This window comes from Cydia pomonella, chromosome 5 (genome assembly GCF_033807575.1).
Source record: "Cydia pomonella isolate Wapato2018A chromosome 5, ilCydPomo1, whole genome shotgun sequence".
NCBI lineage: Eukaryota > Metazoa > Arthropoda > Insecta > Lepidoptera > Tortricidae > Cydia > Cydia pomonella.
In genome coordinates, this window is record NC_084707.1 from 534,474 (window position 1) to 556,656 (window position 22,183).

The window sequence follows — 22,183 nt, forward strand, 5'->3', positions numbered from 1 at the left end:
AAATTATATTTCTTTCGCTCTTTGTTGTCTTTAACAAAACTATCATCTGGCACTGACACTGAATAGTTCTGTATAAAACAAACTCTCAATACTCGCTCTCATGCTAATAAATATATTATTTATTATTGTCATACAAAAGCTTGAGTTAACTTCTCTCAAGTTACCTTCGCTTGTGTTACACAAACTCTGCATGAGTTTAATTATCATAACTTCTTTCCAAGTTCTATGTTGTCGTTTAATACTAAATAAGTGATTTAGAATAAATGCATTTAAATTTACACACTGTTAAAATCCATTCTCACATAATGCATATAGTGTCATTTAACCCAATTAAATTATCTCATTAATAAAAAAAATATTGACTATTTCAGGCTTCTAGCCCGTAACAAATCTCTTTATATCTCATTAAGATCTCAAAAGTCAAAAGCATTTATTTGTCTAACATAGGTATGTATACAATTGTACAGGTCCCATATACATCATCATCATATCACTATGTTGTGCCGTAAGGCGTACAATTTTTCTTTCAAGGACTGTGACTGCATGCTGTGCCCAGTTAGCATTAATAATCATCTAACAAAAATTCACTTATACTATAATATGCTTTGTCAACTAAAAATTTAAATAATTTACTTTTAAAACTAAACATATCATCTGTATTTCTCAACTCATTAGGAATTTTACTAAAAAAATTTGGAGCCATTCCAAATATACTTTTCCTAAATAACGTTGTTTTGGAAGGCAACGAATTTATTTTGTTTCTAAGACGTATACTCTTAAACTGTTAACTCTTATACTCGTAATACTCGTATACTCTTAATCTCTTACAAACGCTCATTTAAAATTACTATAATGAAACGTCAGAACGTTATCTCGAACTATCATCTTCTAATTTACATACGGTCATGTAAATTTACCATAATGTACGCTCACATTATGAAGAACTATCATTATCTAATTTACTTACACTCAAGTAAATTTACCATAATGTACCTACGCTCACATTATGAAGAACTATCATCATCTAATTTACATACGCTCATGTAAATTTACCATAATGTACGCTCACATTATGAAGAACTATCATTATCTAATTTACTTACACTCAAGTAAATTTACCATAATGTACCTACGCTCACATTATGAAGAACTATCATCATCTAATTTACATACGCTCATGTAAATTTACCATAATGTACGCTCACATTATGAAAAACTAGCATCATCTAATTTACATACGCTCATGTAAATTTACAATAATGTACGCTCACATTATGAATCTGTTATTCTATTTATCTCATACTTTCACGTCCAAACTCTTAATATTACCCTCTTAATATTACTCATGTTATTAAAACTACGTAAGTATATACTACACAAAACGCTTGTTCACGTTATTGTACACTAGCTTACTTTAAATAAGTATCTGTATTTACTTATATTTTTATGCTAGCCTGCTTTCAACTGTAAAGCTTTTATTAGCAGAAACTATGAGTCTCATACAATTTTAGCTAAATTGGAGTAAAATTTACAGATAACATGTGTAACACTGTAAACGTAGGTAATTTTCGACAAAAATATGTCTATAAATAGGTACTAATTATTTCGCATTTTAGTTCTGTCCAACGAGGGTATTCTATTTTACTATTACCAATTCACTGATTTCGTATAGATTTAACTAAAACTGCTGCATTGAAGAAAGATATGTTGAGAAGAAAAAAAATCATACACCCTTTTCATGTCTTTACAACCGCCCATATTTAGAGTCTTAAATAGACTTTAAATGCATTATATCACAAAATACTCAACAATCTGTTGAGCTGTCTCGACATCGACATACCTAAATCTGTCGCACTCGCGCGACATATATATTTTTTTTTAGAAACAAATTAAACCATTTTAAGATGACATGCAATAAACTATAAACATCAGCCAGTCAGACCCTTACGACAAAAGCTGTTTTTTTTTTACTTTGGGTCAGGCATGGGTATACTGAACTTCAACAACGTACACGCGCGCTATACAAGTATACATGTATGTATGATGTAATACTTTTGCCAAACGTATCTCAACATTCCCAAATTCATCCGACATAGGTCTGTACAAAAGTCAACTTCATTAGCCGCGTGTCCAATATACAACACGAAACTCCAATGACGAATGCTGAAATTAAACATCAATGACGTCACCACGTCAAAAAAAAAATATTTCAATGACGTCTCCACGTCATACAAAACGACTTCAATGATGTCTCAACGGCATAAAAACAACTCCGATGACGCCACTACAATATACAAAACAACATCAATGACATCTAAACTTCATACAAATAAGTTCAATGACGCTTCCACGTCATATAAAACAAAATCAATGACGTCAACACGTCATACAAATCAACATCAATGACATCAACACGTCAAACAAATGACACCTCCGTGTCATATAAGGGACGCCTTCACGCCACAAACAAATGACACCTCCATGTCATATAAATGACGCCTCCACGTCATACACAAATGACACCTCCATGTCATACAAATGACGCCTCCACGTCATACACAAATGACACCTCCATGTCATATAAATGACGCCTCCACGCCATACACAAATGACGCCTCCACGTCATACACAAATGACACCTCCATGTCATATAAATGACGCCTCCACGTCATACACAAATGACACCTCCATGTCATACAAATGACGCCTCCACGTCATACACAAATGACACCTCCATGTCATATAAATGACGCCTGCACGCCATACATACACTTTAAATAGTTAATCAATCTCCATGAACAGAGCTTATACCGTTTTAATTTAACTCGACCTGCTGGGCATGTCCTATATTTAATGAAAGGAATAAGATTCCGATAATTGGCCATCAACACAAATCCACACATCAAAGAATCTGTAATAGTGAAAACATAATAAGATCAAAATAATAGGCATTTCAAATACTCATAAATGTATAAATTTTCTCACGACGCTGCAATTTGATGCCAAAAATTTTGATCATTTATAGATAATAACTGTATATAAAACAATAATCTGTGTTAAATAGCCATTAAATAGGTGGGTAGGTACATAACTATCAACTCATTCCAATATCTAAAATCTGCCGCTTTAATACTACAATAATTACCTATTATTCCATTGTAGGTAAGTGTCGTACAATACAATACAAATATACTTTATTGCACACCTCAATACAGAAACAGTACAAATAATACAACACATAAAGAAGAGGTAAACAACAGGCGGTCTTATCGCTAAAAAGCGAAAAACCGTGTCGTAATCGTAACCGATCAAAATAATTGTACTAAAACTCAAATACTTATATCGACAATTATTCTTAAATTCCAAATACTTTTGCAACGAACACGTAGTTAGGTCAGATACTCTAATCATTTAACACTGTCAAACATTTAACTCCAATTAAATCATACTCCTTACTCACCCATTTATATGACTACTTAACTTTAACTATTTTTCCGTTTGCAAAATATAGGTACTACCTTCATCAAAATAAACCAAACTGAATTCAATACTTTTACAATTGAATGTTGTAAAGTTTACTTGGTCCTTGATGATAAAATTGAATAACACTATCACTCACGTATTATAAAACTACCCTTTTTTTCTTGATAGTTTAAAACATCACGACAAAGCAACAATATAATGAAACTCTAAGCTTCTTACGGCTAAACAAACTGCATTCGAAACACATAAATCACTCAAGATTCATATCAAGTAGGTACTTACTAATGAAATAAAGACAACTTACGTTTTTAATCTACCGACCGAATCTAAAAATCCTAATGTGGGTTAGTGGTACGTTAACACTTCTGAAATATTATAAATATGTCCCATTGCTCTAATTATACAATGGAAGTTCCTCTTTACTTTGCTCAACCCGTTACCATCAATATGTCGTCTCTTTGACTTCCCCAATCCAAGTGCACGAGCCTGTCCAACATTTACCGTGTCCCCACCACTTGCTAAAACTACCGTGTTGCCAACAGCATAACGTTATTTTCCCAACCACCCCTGTATCAATCGGGGCAACATAACAATGTTGTCACAGTCCAATTATTATTTAACTGCTATCTTAAATGTGAACATATATAAATCATGACACAAGGCCTACATATGTTTGTTCGTTTGTATGTGCACAAAGGCACTACATATTGAAGTTGTAAGTGACATGACAACACAAGCCTTTCTAGCGGCATTTAAAAGATTTGTGTCAAGACGAGGCCATGTAGTAGAAATGTGGAGTGATCACGGAACTTCATTCATTGGCGCTGAGAAAGAGTTATTGGAAATGTGGAGTCAAGGAAAATCCAGTGTTCCAGATGAGTTTATTTCCATGCTAGATAGAGAAGGGACGAAATGGAAATATATTCCTCCAGGCGCTCCCAATTTTGGCGGATTATGGGAGGCAGGTGTCAAGTCGACCAAATACCACCTGAAACGAATAGTTGGAGATACTACGCTAACATTTGAACAACTAAGCACGGTCCTGGCAGAAATTGAAGCATGTCTAAATTCTAGACCCATTTCGCCCATCAGCGATCATCCGGACGATTTGAACCCCTTAACACCTGGTCATTTTCTTATCGGAGAACCAACTAATGTCATACCATCTGAAGATCTAATAGATGTGAAGATAAATAGACTCGATCAATGGCAATTAACAACCAGAATGGTACAAGATTTTTGGCGAAGATGGCAATCCGAGTATTTAAGTAGGATGCAACAGAGGCCTAAATGGAGACAGCCTACTCGAGAATTCCAAGAAGGAGATTTAGTGCTAATAAAAGACCAGAGGCTTCCTCCTGGACGTTGGCCTATGGGAAGAATTATAAAAAAATACCCTGGAAAAGACCAACTTACCAGAACTTATGACCTACGAACCTCGTCAGGAGTATTGCAACGTTCAATAACCAAATTATGTCCTTTATTATGTGATGTAGAAAATTAGTTTGCGTCCGTAATAAGTTGTTATTTTGTTTAATTATGTTCAAGTTGGAACATTGATTCATTTTATTATTTTCTAATGACGTCACGTCATTTAAGGCGGGAGTATGTTTAGTTTGTTGTCCCAATTTCCTGGTAGATGGCGCTGTTCCAGACGCAAACTAGGTAATGCTAGTTTATCATAGAATCTATATAAGAAACTGTCACATTTCAAAATAAATGATTGGTAACGTAGCAACTTATTCAAACACCTACTGCAACGAAATTTTTTTCGTATGTCGTAAAATAACATAGATTTTTGTGGATAATCGTAGTTATCTTTTAGGGTTAAAAGTTATTTCGAATTACATTAGACAGAATATTGTTTCCAACATAATTCAGACGTAATAAAGCCATCCCAACATTGTGGCCCATAAATGAAGTTTACGAGCTGACAACAGGCAACTACCCTTACGCCGTAAAGTGAGGCATCCGTGAAATTGCTGGGCTTTTGGCCTAAATAGTTGAAGGTCTAATGTATTTCAAGGGTATGTTTTCCTTGGCTACTAGAACGTAATTCCTCGGCTATGAGTGGGAACCGAATGAATCCATGAAATACACGGTGTATCACGAGGAACCCGAACAATTTTCACCACGCATTTCTGAGGCCAAAAAAAAGGAAACAAAGTTATATAAGTGTAGGCAAATTTTGAATTTTTTTGATGTACTCGTACGATGAAATTTTTTTTTTTACTTTTTTCGTAAAACCTATTTTTTGCAAAACGTTATCGTTCACTTTTTTACGTCTATCAATCGGGATTATTTAAACTACATCCCATCGTAGCAACATATGAGAAACGCGTTTAGCAGTAAGTAACAATAAAAATATGTTTTTTTTTTCAATTGACGTTAACTCTGAAACTAGGCGAATTCCAGAAAAGTTTGGACGACATTTTAGTCTTTAAATAAGATCAGGAATACACTAACAACACCTTTTGTATAGTTTTATATACATTAGGCAGGTCGCACACGACGAGTTGTTGCAGTACACACATAAACATAGTACATCGTTATTATTGCGATACTGTATCGCTACAGGCGCAATACAGTTATCTATACAGTCGCGATATAGAATTCAACGCAACAACGTGGTCTGCTTGTATGAAGCCGGGGTTACATTAGAGCCACGCACGCGTCGCAACGCGTGGGATTGCAATCGGTTACATACATTTTGTATGAAGGTGGTTACATTAGGTCAGTCCCGCGTGTCGCCGAGCGAGCTGACGCCACGCAGACCGCTCGATCTCGATCGGCGTGGGCGCGGTGGTGGGGGAAGTGACGCGTTGGCTCGCTCCGCGCTAGTATAATCACCACGTGGCTACGCGCATTCACGCATTGGAGCCAAGCCGACGAGTCCCGTCAAGTTTCAGGTGCGGACGTTCACGCGGTCACCACTGAACTGACACAAAAAATAAGCAGCACGCGCGGCGACACTGTAGTATAATCACCAGCCGTTGAGTCAGGCAGCGTTGCGACATGCGGCGTAGTTCTAATGTAACCCCGGCTAGCCTGCACAGCCGCGCCATTTCAGTTCGGCTTATAATTTATACACAGTAGTTTGACTAACTTACAAAACACAAATCAAAATATTTAAAATAATTTGATTTGTTTAAAAAATTGTAAATATTTGCAACAGAAATCTGTTTGCAATAAATAAGTTCTTGTCATTCTAATAAAAGCTATATGTACCCCTAGTGCAAATTCATTCGATGGTGTAACGTGACGTACACGTTTGCGTTAAGTCTCATTTTGTATAGGATTTTGAGTTTCCAAAACGTCCCGCTTGGCGCGCTGTTTCTAAATCCCATACTAAATGAGACTTAACGTAAACGCGTACGTAACGAATAAATTTACACTAGGGGTACTGAAGTAAAACAACACGGTTCGAACTCCCCGCATCGCATTCTAGTTGTAGGAATGCTTAGTGCTCACTCGGAGTATCCTCGACTACTCGTATTTATAGAAATTCTTAGAAGTTAGTCACAGATCACTTACTTACTTTGATCATTTAAGACAACTCGAGGCACAACATTGACGTTATCATACTAATTCATTCATTATAGTTGCTTCTACATTAGCAGGCGGTATCTATAAAAATGTGTGCGAAGGTTTTTATTGTGATGTACACAACTGATTAGATTTGGCTAAAATTGACATACATATAGCTAATACATTGGATTACGACATGGGACACATCTCAAAAATTTATGAAATATTGGAATCAAGGGGTAAACTTTAGCTGTAATTGTAACCATTTTCGTCTCTATCTATTTTCTAAACACTTCAAAAGTTCTGATGACACCAGAACTTGAGGAAGCATTTAACGCAGTTTCTTCACACACACGAACTTAGCCGTCGCCGTACATATGGCAAGGGCATTTATTTGTGTGATGAGCACAAATATTTGTTGTTAAGTCATGGATGTTTCTATGTGTTTCAGTATTTGTATATTACATATATCATTGTCTGAGTAGACAAGCCTTCTTGGCATACCGTTGAATTTAGTCAATTTGTGTAAGAATGTCCCTATAATATTTATTTATTTATTTAATTTCATTTAATTTAATTTATTGATAAAAATGTTTACATGACATTACAGTTGAACCAATGCGTCACGTAACTTAGACTAACAGCAATAATAATTATAAACATTAACAATTAAAAAACAATAATGGCACATTGACAAATTAAATTGGAACAGTTGAGCACCTAGCATCCATTGCCTCACAGAATCTCAAGCATTCACTATACACTGCCGCCCATCGCCAAGCAAATAGATCGCATTCAGGCGTCGATGCCAGGAGCGCATTGAGCAGTGAGAGGGCGCGGGGCAGCGGCGAGTTCCTGCGCGATACGGTGCGCGCCGGCGGCATGGCCAACAGGTCGCGTTGTCGTGCTCTGAGGGCCATTCTCGGGACGTCCGGAACAAACAGGCGCACGAGACCAGAAACAACTTCGGGACAGTCTGACTCCCCACGCATGGCTCGGCATGCCATGACAAGGAGTTGGTAATTCCGCCTGACCTCCAAGGAATTGTACCCGAGGGCGCCGAGAAGATTCTTTGTCGGGTACAGGTACGGATAGAATCCGAATATTTTTTTTATAAAGGAACCTTAAAAACGCTTTCTGGTCCTTCTCAAGCAGTAAAGCATACGTCAATTCGTTATGATGCCGAGGGCCGAGGGGACGAGTGACTCGAGCGTTGGTTTACAGCACATTGCTTTATTGACGTAAAGATGGATCGTGGGCGCAGCCACACACACATGCAGGGGTAATAGTTGCATACATATACACCAATTTATTTATGAGAGCGACTTTATGGCGGCAACTTTTAAATGATGACTCACGTTAGATGACCATGTCAGATGATCGGTGATCACGTGATGCTTTCCACAGAAAACGAAGCGTTGAAAGCTCCTGGACGGAGCCGGCCGGGTCTAACGTGAGTCATCCTTAAATCGTAGTCTATAAGTGGTAATCCACGTAATCAACACTCAGTGCATATTTGCGTACCCAATACTTTATCTCACGTGGTGACAAATAAAGCCACGGCGAAATGCACTAAAATTGCATTCCACGAAGTCATGTGTTGCTTGAACACTCTGAATTCGTGGAAATATACACGACGAGTCGCATAGTGTTGGTAGACATTCGAGTCTTTTGAAGAACTGGACTCGTTTTTATGCGATTCTGCGTTCGAAAATTGCCGAGTTATTTAAACCCCGAGTCGAGTTCTTTATTGAGTATTTTAAGCGTAACTTAAAGAGGCTCGAGTCTTTAGATAAAGACTTTTTTCTTAATATCTTAATGAACACTAAGAAAATAGGCGTTATTGAATGATGCCATCAGGTGAGATTGTGGTCAAATGCTTACCTTTTAGTAATAAAAAAATAAAAAATAAAATGTATGCCAAACCGATAAATTTCTTGCGTTTTAGAAAACTTTTGTACATAATTTGAGAGTTGTTTTTAAAGGACTGAACGAAGTCTTTACAAAAGACTCGGGTCTCGATAAAAAACAACTTTCAACATAAAGACTAGAGTCTAAAATACTAAGTCGCGTCTACCACTAAAGCCACACGACACAGGGAAAAGATCATCCGGACGAAGACGTAACTCATGGCTCAAAAATCTTCGAACATGGTTTAAACAGAGCACACGTTCATTATTCCGCGCGGCTGTGTCTAAAGTCCGTATAGCCCTCATGATAGCCGACCTCCGGTCGGCCGGCACTGGAAGAAGAAGAAGATAGGACATTTCAACATTAAGTTAGACCAGCAAAATGTATGAAACAGCCGGTTTTTTTTTTGCGCGACTTCAGGGTAGTAGTCCCATAGTAAAAGTTTCTCAGTATGACCTCTAGTAACGGGTTTAAGTGATTGCTTTGCATTCAGATACATACTGTATCATATAATGTATACAAATTCAATTTTATGTCCATATTGTTGGTACAAAGTAACGTTGCCACTAAATTGAAAACAAAGGGCCTTAAAATTGTTCATAGAGAGCTGAGACTTATAAATAAAATAAATAAATAAATAAATATTATTGGGACATTCTTACTCAAATTGACTAAGTTCTACGGTAAGCTCAAGAAACCATATATGTATTATATACAAATACGTAAATACATAGAAAACATCTATGACTCAGGAACAAATATCTGTGCTCATCACACAAATACATGCCCTTACCGGGATTCGAACCCAGGACCTTCGGCTTCACAGGCAGGGTCACTACCCAAAAGGCCAGGCACTTATGGTCCCTATAAAATTTTTCATAGAGGTAATTTTCGTGAACCCTATAAAACTAAATCCGCTGGTGTTTTCACATTCAGTTTCTTAACCTAAGTAAATGCCTATATAATCTTAATCCCGGTAAACAGCAGGATAAACTGGTTGTTGGCTCGTGCCCAGACGTCCCGTTATCAGACTTTATCTAGAGTTACCTATAGACATCCGCACCGACTGCGCCAGTACACCTGAGAAAAAAGCAGTTTGCTTGTTTACCAATACAGTATATATATGTTTCCTTTAATTATAGGGCTCGATTTTACTCGCTAAATCACGCTACTTTTACTACGGGATCCACCTCAAAATCACGGAAAAATGTTTGGCTTTTCCATAGAAAACCATCCACCATCTGACCAGCCAAAATGTATGAAAAAGCCAAAAATAATCGCAACTTCGGAGTTGGTCCCATATTAAAAGTAGTCCAGTTTGGTGATTACAATCGAATCCTACATTAAAAGCCTCATGATGGGAGAAAATTGTACACGTCATAAGTTATACAGCAGTTATACAGGATGCTGTATAACTTACCCCCGGTTGACGTGTGCAATTTAGTCTGACGTTTAAACGGGTGTCATGTACCTACCATCCTCAAATTGTAATTCCTATAGTACGTATAATGAACATAACTACAATACAACAAAGAATAAAACGTGCGAGGACAAATAAAACTTACTGTGAATCGATATCGATAAAATGACCTATTACGCAAAACAGTACCGTTGTTATTTTGAAATATTGTAATTGTTTTTCTCTCATTACAAAAGCTTTAATTTATTTACACTGACTTTGCATTTTTTCAACTGCTTAGCTATAAACACGTATGAACAAAATAAACAGCTCGTTGGTACGCCAATTAGGGCGTTAATCGATTCATAAAAACGCAATTTGGTGGCCACGGGTCATTTGTAGGGTCAGCAAATCACCACGTTTAAAACAGGACGGGTTTGTTATTATAGCTCGAATTTCGGAGCAAACAACGTGCCAATGCTAGTGTTTAATAAAATAACGACTCAATTGTTATCGATATCGATAGCAAGAATTTTTTAAATCATAATAAAAAATGCGACTCGTCCTTGAAGTAAACAATAAGTATTAATAGTGTTAGTACCTTTATTCTCTGTTTGTACATATCTTTGATTTATTCTTATTGCAATCTTCTTCCTCGCGTTGTCCCGGCATTTTGCCACGGCCCATGGGAGCCTGGGGTCCGCTTGACAACTAATTCCAAGATTTGGCGTAGGCACTAGTTTTTACGAAAGCGACTGCCATGTCGCGACGAACGCGAGCCTCAACAAAATAGCAGGTAAGTCTGTGCCTTAAACAGATTTAATTGTTTATACTGGTAACACTGACAGAACATAAAAAAGGTTTGAACGTATCTTTGTCAGTAGGAGGTAGAAGAGACTTTTCCCCGATGGAACAATGTTCGTAGGGGGAATCAGTTGGACAGAATAAAAGAAAGACCTGCGGGTGTAAATCGGTGAGTGTTAGAAATATAGTTTCATCATTATTTAGATGAGAGAGATGAAGGGATTACTAAGAACGAGAATTAGAATAGAAGCAGCCAAGAATAAGTCAAATGGTTGTGAGTGGACAGGGTCGGGCTATAAGGGGAGTTGTGGAGGCCCGCGGCGGAGAAAGAATCTCCGCCAAACAATCAGAATAGAATATAGATGGTATTAGAATCTAGATCAGAATATAAATCCAGGAATCACTTCATCTCTTACTCTTTAGTACTATGTTGTATATGTTCAGAAGTATCTTGTCGTTATGTCTTGTTTCTACTCAGGCATGGTTTCATACTAGAGTAATAAAGAATATTTACTCTGGTTGGCAACGTTACATAGATATAGACGTCACGACAAATTGGTGGAGATGTTGTGCGAACATATTATTAATAAGCGAAGCATAAGCATGTTCGTTAGAATAAACACCTTTCGTTTTGCTCGGGAGGCTCCGAGGTAAAACGGAGAGGTAACAGAAAGAACGGTGGAGACCTAGAAACTCACAGAACGGTGGAGACCTAGAAACTCACAGAACGGTGGAGACCTAGAAACTCACAGAACGGTGGAGACCTAGAAACTCACAGAACGGTGGAGGCCAAGAAACTCACAGAACGGTGGAGACCTAGAAACTCACAGAACGGTGGAGACCTAGAAACTCACAGAACGGTGGAGACCTAGAAACTCACAGAACGGTGGAGGCCAAGAAACTCATAGAACGGTGGAGACCTAGAAACTTATATACAGATGAGAAGTTGATGTACGTTTACACATCGTTAGAAATGCAAGATGTACAGAGTCCATAGCCTAGGAATCCTAGTTTGGTCTCACAGGAACAGAACGTTTTTTCCTATTTCGTCATTCAGAAGAACCCTATGCTAGGAATCCTAGCTCGGGCTCATTAATATAATATACGGAAGGAAAACAATGACTAGATACAAATAAATGTGTTTTATTTAATTGTGAATTTATTTTATGTATTTACCAGCTAAATAATGTATTTTGAAGTGATGAAATATACTAAACTCAAATGAGCAGCGTACATGTCACAGATGTCGGAGAGTGTGAAATCTGCTTAAAACCTCGATAAGAGTTGTAGGCGAAAAAACGCCTCATGCTCGTTATGGTGGCAGCAGTGTAATGGTTTGTTCTTGTTAGCATAAATTTATCCGAACTAGTACTAAGCAACTGTCATCGGCCTATTTAGAAATTAAGGGTTTTGTTATTGGTTATTAATGCCAATTACGAAATGACATATGGATTTGTAAATGGAAACGTACTTGTCAGCTTTGGCGCTCTTTTAATCTAAGAATAACTTCAGTCGGTTACTTTGTATAAAAATGTTTGGTCTGAAGTTAGAGTATGAATGTTCGCAATCGCAATAAAAGGTATCTGAAAAAAGAAAAAACTTGGTATGGCTAAATGGCTGATTAATATTGTTTGTAAGCGAAATTTTCGAAGGATACCATTGCAAGTGTGTTTAGATTAGTGTTTCTTGTATGTAATCCTGTTGTGAAAGTGCAACGAGTATACTTTACCACAGAAGATACACTGTGCTGTAGTTCTACTGTGTATAAACAAAGCAAGGATATAAACGTAAGTTTTTTCTTAAAGTTTCTTACCAGAATCCAGTTACCACGCCAATTTGGCAAAACGTATTTACGTAATGTGTGATGTTGTTTACTTGTGTAGTACTACACCGAAGTAGTTCAAATAGTATCTTGTTTAAATTCTAAAAAATTGAGTCTGTAGGACCCAGTAATGATTCTGCTTAGAGAAAGTCTAGTAAATAATGTTCTTGTGGTATACACTAAATAAAATGGATAAAATAGGTGTAGGATTGTAAGAAATTATTTGCTTTCAGTACATTCAGAATGGACGACGCCATGTTAGTTCGTTTGGAACTTATTCATGAGCGCCTATCGAACTTGATGGCGCAAAGCACCGCCATGGGTACGGTCACGGAAGAGAAATTAGCTAAACAGATTCAGCTCATCGAAGAGTGCGACTCGAAACTCACTCAAGAAATACATTTTTACATAGAAAAGTGCAGTCAAGTTTCCAGTGAAAGATTAAAAACTTTTACCAAGACACAGTTTCAGTCGGAAGAATGGAGGGTGGAAATGAAAGCTCTGTTAAAAAATCCTTCAGTGACACTTACCACTGCGAAGTTGCCAAAACTTGCCCTACCAAAATTCAAAGGAGAAACACTGCGATGGGCAGAGTTTTGGGATCGTTTTAAGAGTAATGTACACGACAAGTCATTGCCTGATGCCGAGAAGATGGCATACCTTGTCGGCTGCCTAGAAGCAGAGGCTCTTCAGGCAGTGGAAGGCCTTGGTATAACTGAATTAAATTATAATGTAACATTAGAAATATTAAAAGAAAGGTTTGGGAACCAGCAAAAGGTTATTGATGCCCACTATGATGCCATCAATAATGTTCAAAGGGCAACGCACCATGCCACGGACTGCAGAGCAAATTTGAATATGATAGAGAGACATTTAAGAGTCCTTCAAAGTTTAGGAGAAACCATAAATGGAAATCATTTAAGGTCTACCATACTATCCAAATTCCCTGAGAAGGTGGTATATGAGTTACACTTGCTAACGCTGACGGATAATATAGATAATATACGAAGCGGACTACAAAAAATTATAACTGCAATGGAAAGTGCTAAAGAAAGCCCTGTCCCAAGTAGTAGTGACAACATTTCTACAGCAGCTTTACATATAACTACCCACCAGAAGAAAGGGAAGCAGGAAAACAAGAGGATAACCCATAAAAGGGGGTTTCTTAAAAGAAAACTACCGGAGAATACTGAGAAGATGTCAAAAAATAAGAAACCTAAGATGGCTTGCATTTTTTGCCAAGGCGCGCACTACAATGCATCCTGCACAGTGGTTCAGGATATCAACGATAGGAAAAAGAAACTAGGCAAAAGATGTTACATTTGCTTCAAGGAAGGACATAGAACAACAACATGCCACAATAGGAAGCCGTGCTTCTTCTGCAAAGGAAGTCATAATCAAGCTTTATGTCCACAAAAGCCAGGTCATAATAATATTGAGTTATCTATGGCATCTATGTCATTATCTAAACATAATGATATCAATATTAAACATTATTATTGTTCTTACCTACAGACGGCAATAGTGGAGGTGGGGCCGAAGAACTCAAACAGAACTAAGACACGAAGGCTGATTCTTGACAATGGCAGTGGTCGCAGCTATATTACCAGGAAGCTTGCAAAAGAACTTGACTTAGTAGCGGATCAGGAAGATGAACTGATGGTATTTGTTTTCGGTGCTGATGACCCAGTTAACATTTCCAGCCCATCAGTTGACATCCAAATTATAACAAGAAGAGGTATCAGAAGGGATATTCGGGTAAACATTGTGCGCCGTATAACTAATTATCTTGGTCCTCCCATGAGTATGGATGGAATTGATGGAGTAGATGTTATAGCTGATGATGGGTCTGCTAGTGAAGAACCACAACTTTTGATGGGTGGTGATTATTATTATTCATTTCACAGAAAAGAAATGCTATTGCTGAAGGATCACTTATATTTAATTAACACAGATTTTGGCTGGATGATTGCCGGCAAGGTCCTACAAGAAGAGAAAAATAATACACTATCTGTCATTATGTACTGCCAATGCCAGGAATCCGTAATACCCTATTTTGTAACACCAGACTTGCCTCTCCGGGAACCGGATATCAGATTTCTATGGGCCTTAGAAAGTATTGGGATTGTAGACTCTCCTAAGATAACTAGAGAGGAAGAGGCCATCAAACACTTTAATGAAACAGTCAAATATGAGGATAAGAGATATCAGGTGAAGTGGCCCTGGATAACGTATCCCCCTGACTTACCCACTAACTATGGTCTAGCTTATGGGAGACTGTCAAGCTTAATCAAAAGATTAGAACATGATGCCATGGAAGAGTATGATAGCATTCTGAAAGAACAACTAACCGCAGGGGTTATAGAAGTAATAGATCCATCGGAAATTGACTCTAAGACACATCCTGTTCACTATCTTGCCCATCATATTATTCTTCCGAAGGGGAAGAAGGGGCGTGTGGTGTATGATGGTTCGGCTAAACTCAAGAATAGTAAAAGCCTCAATGAATGCATGTATAGAGGACCTTCGATGCTCGAAGACTTGACCGCACTCCTATTGAGATTCAGAGTCAACAAGATTGGAATTACAGCGGATGTAGAAAAGGCGTTTCTTCAAGTAGGACTACAACAGGAGGATAGAGATGTGACCAGGTTTTTATGGCTGAAGGACCCCAAACAAGGAGTGACTGAGAAGAACCTTCTTCATCTGCGCTTCTGTCGTGTCCCATTTGGGGTAATATCTAGTCCATTTTTGCTGACAGCTACGATTCGCCATCATTTGTCAAAGGGTGACCAGCACCTTATGTCAGAAATAGCAGAAAGAACTTACGTGGACAACTTAGTCACTGGAACAGACACGTTAGAGGAAGCTCGTGAGCTTGTAAACAAGACTCGGGCGACATTCACAGAATTGTCTATGAATATAAGAGAATGGACATCCAACAACAAACGATTGCTGAAGACTATTCCAAAACAGTTTCGATCAAAAGACACTGAATCGACAAAGGTATTAGGACTTACCTGGCACATAGGAAAGGATACCCTGAAACTAAGGTTGGGTGATGTACTTTCCGACACAAAGCAAGACAACACAACTACAACAAAACGAGGGATATTGCGAACTCTTGCTTCATTATATGATCCTTGCGGTTTCGCGGCACCCTTAATTTTGCCTGCAAAACTCCTTCTTCAAGAACTATGGAAAAGGAAAGAAAAATGGGATTCTCAATTGCCAGAGGACTTACAGGAAGAATGGCAGAAGGCAGTAAGTGCTCTACAGACTGCTGCTGAAATAGAAATACCCAGACATGTTGGCCTGTCGCCAAATGAAGACACAGAGTGTGAACTTCATTGCTTCACTGATGCATCTAAAAGAGCTTACTCAGCTGTAGTATATCTGAGGATAGTGAATAAGAAAGAAGTGAGCACTAAAGTAATGCTCATAATGGCTAAATCCCGAGTTACCCCGATAAACCACACGGAAGACCTCAAAATACCGAAATTAGAATTACTTGGATTCGTCATTGGGAAGCGACTCTTAACTTATGTAAAGAACACCCTTAGAATAGAATTGAAAAGACTATGCCTCTGGTCTGACAGTGAAATAGTTTTATACTGGATGAAATCAGACAAGTTATTGCCTCCATTTGTTTGCAGAAGAATAAATGAAATTAAACAAAACAAAGATATAGAACCCAGATATGTCAATACTGAATTGAACCCTGCCGATCTAGCAACACGACCGGAACTTTGGCACACTAAGAAGGAATTGTGGTTCAATGGACCTCAATTTCTTTCGCTAAGTGAGGAGGGCTGGCCAAAGTTGTAAGAACATGGCCAGTCAGCTCTTTTTGCAGGAACTGACTCTATAATAGATACCACGTCATCTCAAGCAGAAGAGTCAGTCAGAGGAACCATAGAACAGGAAATTACAGAAGGAATGACAATAGATATAGATAATATAGAAGACAATGGTCAGATGCAGGTTTCGGCCATTGGAGCTGATATTAACTGTGCTGAAATAAAGAATTTACAAAAATTACACTTCCCCCAAGAGGCAGCAGGCAAGAAAACAAGCTTATTCAGGAATTTAGGACTATTTGTGGATATGGATGGATTATTAAGATGTAAAGGTCGGCTTATGAACACAATGTGTTCATATGACACCAAATATCCGATACTGATACCTAAGAACTCGGAATTCACAGACAGACTGATTCTGGAGACTCATCAGAGATACTACCATGTGGGAGCCCCACATACACTGAGCATTATTCGCCAGAAATACTGGATTCCTCAAGGAAGAGCGAAGGTTCAGCGAATCATAAGAAAATGCCAGCAGTGTATTAAACATGGAGGTGGTCCCTACAAACTTCCCTCCACACCAGCACTACCAGTAGAACGTGCTAATTATAGTGCTCCTTTCACATATACTGGAATGGACTATTTTGGGCCAATCCTTGTTATGGAGAATGGACAGATGATAAAAAGATGGATTTGTCTGTATACTTGCCTGGCTGTACGCGCAATTCACATGGAAGTAGTTAAGGATTTAACTGCGGAAGAATGTTTACTTGCAATGAGAAGATTCATATCTACACGAGGAAGACCAGAACTCATTGTCTCAGACAATGCATTACAGTTTAAATTAACTGCAGAATTATTGGCGAACACATACTTCATGGACAATAAAATAAGGTGGAAGTTTATCCCTCAGCTCAGTCCATGGCATGGAGGATTTTATGAAAGGCTGGTCGGCATTGTAAAGAATTGTATGAAGAGAACCTTAGCAAAGAGAGTTCTAAATGACTCACAGCTAAGTACAGTCATTAAAGAAATAGAAGCTGTGACGAATTCACGTCCACTTACTTGTGTTGGGTCTGACATAGAATATCTTTTGAGGCCGACAGACTTTCTAACCTATGGGAAATGTATAGCGATTGAGCCTTCTATACAAAATTCCTATCCAGGTGGTTCAGTCACAAAAGAAAATCTAGTAGAGGGATGGAAGAAGGGAAGAATTATGCTAGAAGAATTTAAAAGAATGTTTCTGGGACAATACCTTTGCAGTCTACGTGAAAGGTACCAACACTCACACAAGGAACCCCGAGTCAAAACTAATCGTAGCCCTCATATTGGTGATATAGTCCAAATTAAGGGAGACTCGAAAAACAGGGAGAACTGGAAGGTAGGAAAAATCATCAGTTTGGAACGAGGAGCCGATGGAGAATGCATAGTTGCAAAGGTCAATGTTGAAGGAAAGGAATTTATAAGATCAATAGGTCACTTATATCCATTAGAGGTGGAAGAGGCTAGACTAGAAGATTCAGGAACAGAAGAAATAATTCAAGTAAATCCAGATGTACTGGAGGCAGAGGAATCTTCACTACAGGGAAGCACAGAGATATCTGAAATAGAATCCAGATATCCTGAAAGGGAATCAACAGAACAGATGACACTAGAAACTGCAGTGGAGGATGATGTTAAATTTGAGACCAATGGTTTAGGCAAAATACTCACTCCCGAAGAACTGATCCAGGAAAATGGTATTGGAGAGCAGGGTAAAGTGGTGTCTGAAGGTGATGAAGACGTAGAGAGAGTAGAAACTGTGTCAGATGTCAATGAAGGAAGAAGTAGAAGAGCAGCGGCGGTCCGGGCGAGAGAAAAGATTGCCCAATGGACGAGCCAGCTGATAGCCCTGCTATAGAAACTCACGGCCGTTGGGGAGTGTCGCGACGAACGCGAGCCTCAACAAAATAGCAGGTAAGTCTGTGCCTTAAACAGATTTAATTGTTTATACTGGTAACACTGACAGAACATAAAAAAGGTTTGAACGTATCTTTGTCAGTAGGAGGTAGAAGAGACTTTTCCCCGATGGAACAATGTTCGTAGGGGGAATCAGTTGGACAGAATAAAAGAAAGACCTGCGGGTGTAAATCGGTGAGTGTTAGAAATATAGTTTCATCATTATTTAGATGAGAGAGATGAAGGGATTACTAAGAACGAGAATTAGAATAGAAGCAGCCAAGAATAAGTCAAATGGTTGTGAGTGGACAGGGTCGGGCTATAAGGGGAGTTGTGGAGGCCCGCGGCGGAGAAAGAATCTCCGCCAAACAATCAGAATAGAATATAGATGGTATTAGAATCTAGATCAGAATATAAATCCAGGAATCACTTCATCTCTTACTCTTTAGTACTATGTTGTATATGTTCAGAAGTATCTTGTCGTTATGTCTTGTTTCTACTCAGGCATGGTTTCATACTAGAGTAATAAAGAATATTTACTCTGGTTGGCAACGTTACATAGATATAGACGTCACGACATGCCATCTGACCTTCCAACCCAGAGGGTAAACTAGGCCTTGTTGGGATTAGTCCGGTTTCCTCACGATGTTTTCCTTATTGCAATATTGACTTAAATAATTTTAACGATAATTAAATGACATCGAATAATAATTCAATTCATTTTGTTGGAAATGCTATTAAAACATTTGAAAATTACATATGTACTTGTACTTTCTTATATGTTTATTTTATCGACATCGACCTATATAAGTTACAGCACTTTTCAAACGTAAAACCAAATTGCACCCGGAGTATAGTCAAGGTAACACAGATGTTGGAATATCGATTACACCAAATTCAGGCCATCCTCTAAATTTATTTTTAGCCATGAACTTTGACCCTCATTATCTACATTGCGTATTTAAAAATCGACCTTCTATCTTTAAGATGAAGCTTAGATACGAGACAAATTTATACATTTAAAGTCAAGACAGGGGTCTACTGAATAATTAATACGATCAAACCCAATATCCATTAAAAAGTAACAACGCGTGGCGACCCTACAGACTCGGTAGCTGAAAGTAATATCTTCATATTCTTCTAAGGTCTCTTATACTGTTTTTAGTATTGACTTAATCCTTTTCTTGAGTTAGAAAAGACGTAATGACCATTAATCTCCCAACAATATGAGACCTTATTAGTTATAGGTCTTAGATTAAGCTATTCACATCATTTATTTTTTGTCGTAAGTGGTCCAGTGGTAGTGTGACCCTGAGATGGATATACATTATACATGATTATGAGCTTTTTCTAAGTTACAAGCATTTAATAGTATTTCATACAATCGTGATATAATAGAGAGCTTTTCTGCCGAGTACGGTGTTTAGGCAACTAAGCTTGCTGAGTTGCCTAAGTAAGGTATGAGATTGAAAAGCTTGATTATATCACTATTGTATACAGTTCTTTTTATACGAGTCATCTAAAGTATTACTTTTATTACTATACAACTAAAATAATAAATATAAATGGACATCTCAGTAGACCTAGAGAAGACCTAGTAGTCGGAGAAACCACCTACAAAGGTGTGGATCATTTTATATTGATGTATGGGTGTGAAGCTTGGAGCTTAACTCAGAAAGACGAGAGCAAGCTCTTAGTAGCGGAGAGGAAGATGTGGTGGAAGATTCTGGGACCTAGCAGAGATGAAGATGGAACTTGGAGGCGTAGGAAGAATAAGGACCTAGAGGAGCTGGTTGCGATGCCCAATATAAATGGCGAGATCAAAGCCACACGACTCCTCTGGCTCGGTAACCTAGACAGGATGGGAGAGGATCGAGCTGCGAGAAGAGCGTATGTGGGGCACCCGGGTGGAAAACGTCCGTCTGGGCGTCTCAGATACCGCTGGAGTGACGAAGTCCTAAAAGACCTGTTCGCCCTCGGAATACCCAACTGGCGCGAAGTAGCGCAGGATAGGCCAGAGTAGCGCTCTCTTGTGTCAGAGGCCAAGATCCTGTTTGGGTCACTGAGCCAGTGAAGTATATGCTGAGAAGAAGAAGAAGAAAATGTCACTGCTTTCGTTCGTGTTTTGTGTAGTGTTTGTAAAAAGACTAATAGCGTTATTCATATTTTTTTATAAGTACTAGATTTCTAAGATGTCCTTGAAATTAGTTTTCTCAAGACAGAGACAATACGTTTTACAATAACTTATACTAAAAATCTTAAGTAGATATGTAAAAAATGTAGTAACTCGCTAAGCATTAGTAACGTGCTCGCACTCGCGGCAGGTGCCCGAAACGACCGCTGTTATTTTATTTATAACTACCCATTTTTACACTGCGCGTTTTTCTTTTATTTACTACCCACATTTTTATTTTGTTTCTATTCCCACAGAGTTCTAGTTTCAGGGAAATACATATTGCACACGGTTATTAGTTAATTGTGAAGTGGAAAATTGCTGCGCTCAACATTTTTGTACAAAAAAAAAGGTGCTGCAGGAGACCTTTTTGTGTAGAATATAGGTGGTGTTTCCGGGTACAGGTATCTTATGCGGTATAGAGTATGGTGCTAATGATTTTATTAACGACGATCCAATACGTAATAATGCGTTGCCACGCGACGTAAACACCGAAACAATTTTAGTTTCAGTTTGTAGCAGGTTCTTAGGGCTACCATGCATAATTATAGTCAGTCTTAGGGTCGATTTTTGTTGTTGTTGTCGTTTTTTCTGTCAGATTTCGAATAAATTTGGTGAATAGATAAAGTTCCCTATACTGTATAATATAAGCAAATATCACAATTATGCCCTGAATAAATCTTCCCCTGAGTTACGAAAATGGACCTATGGAATTTTAACAGGAAGCTCAACACAAAATTACACATTTTTTGTCCCATATTGGGATTTCATGTTTATTCCGTCCAGAATAAGGACAAATTTAACATATTTTACCAAAATTTCAAAACACCGCCATCGGCTCCTTTATGTTTAGTCACGTTTAGTCACCGTCTGTTCCGAGCCTTGAGCCTGTTGACAGTAATTCCCAACAACGAAACTTAGCTGCGTGTTGGGCGACTTAGAACTTAGGCAGAACTCACAACAGCGCAGTCGTGAATCATATATGACGACTGGTCTGGCCTAATGGGTAGTGCCACTGCTTATGAAGCCCATGGTCCTGGGTTCGAATGCCGGTAGGGCATTTATTTATGTGATGAGCACAGATATTTGTTCGTGAATCTTGGATGTTTTCTATGTATTTAAGTATTTGTATATTATCTATATATATATATATATATATATATATATATATATATATATATATATATATATATATATATATATATATATATCGTTGCCTGAGTACCCACAGCACAAGCCTTCTTGAGCTTACCGTGGGATTTGTGTAAGATTAAAAAAAATATCAAAAATTCAAAAATTTATTCTGCAAATTCATTCTA

At 38.1% G+C, this 22,183-nt stretch overlaps 2 protein-coding genes across 3 annotated transcripts; both read left to right on the forward strand.

The window, feature by feature from the left end:
- The first annotated feature begins 12,723 nt into the window (after positions 1 to 12,723).
- LOC133518351 (uncharacterized) lies at positions 12,724 to 17,323 on the forward strand. The gene is made up of 2 exons (XM_061852022.1): positions 12,724 to 12,912; positions 13,181 to 17,323. Exon 2 carries the CDS (start codon positions 13,191 to 13,193, stop codon positions 16,773 to 16,775), a length of 3,585 nt encoding a protein of 1,194 aa, XP_061708006.1. The 5' UTR covers positions 12,724 to 12,912; positions 13,181 to 13,190; the 3' UTR covers positions 16,776 to 17,323.
- Positions 16,887 to 19,049, forward strand: LOC133518353 (uncharacterized). 2 transcript variants are annotated; one of them, XM_061852023.1, is made up of 2 exons: positions 16,887 to 18,709; positions 18,795 to 19,049. In XM_061852023.1, exon 1 carries the CDS (start codon positions 16,887 to 16,889, stop codon positions 18,651 to 18,653), a length of 1,767 nt encoding a protein of 588 aa, XP_061708007.1. In that variant the 3' UTR covers positions 18,654 to 18,709; positions 18,795 to 19,049. The 2 variants fall into 2 exon arrangements, with proteins under 2 accessions (XP_061708007.1, XP_061708008.1); XM_061852024.1 differs by having other exon boundaries at positions 18,798 to 19,049.
- Positions 19,050 to 22,183: the final 3,134 nt, after the last annotated feature.

Excerpts from the sequence above, each read along its gene's own strand:
- LOC133518351 (XM_061852022.1), top strand. The coding sequence starts at position 13,191 with ATGGACGACGCCATGTTAGTTCGTTTGGAACTTATTCATGAGCGCCTA.
- LOC133518353 (XM_061852023.1), top strand. The coding sequence starts at position 16,887 with ATGACAATAGATATAGATAATATAGAAGACAATGGTCAGATGCAGGTT.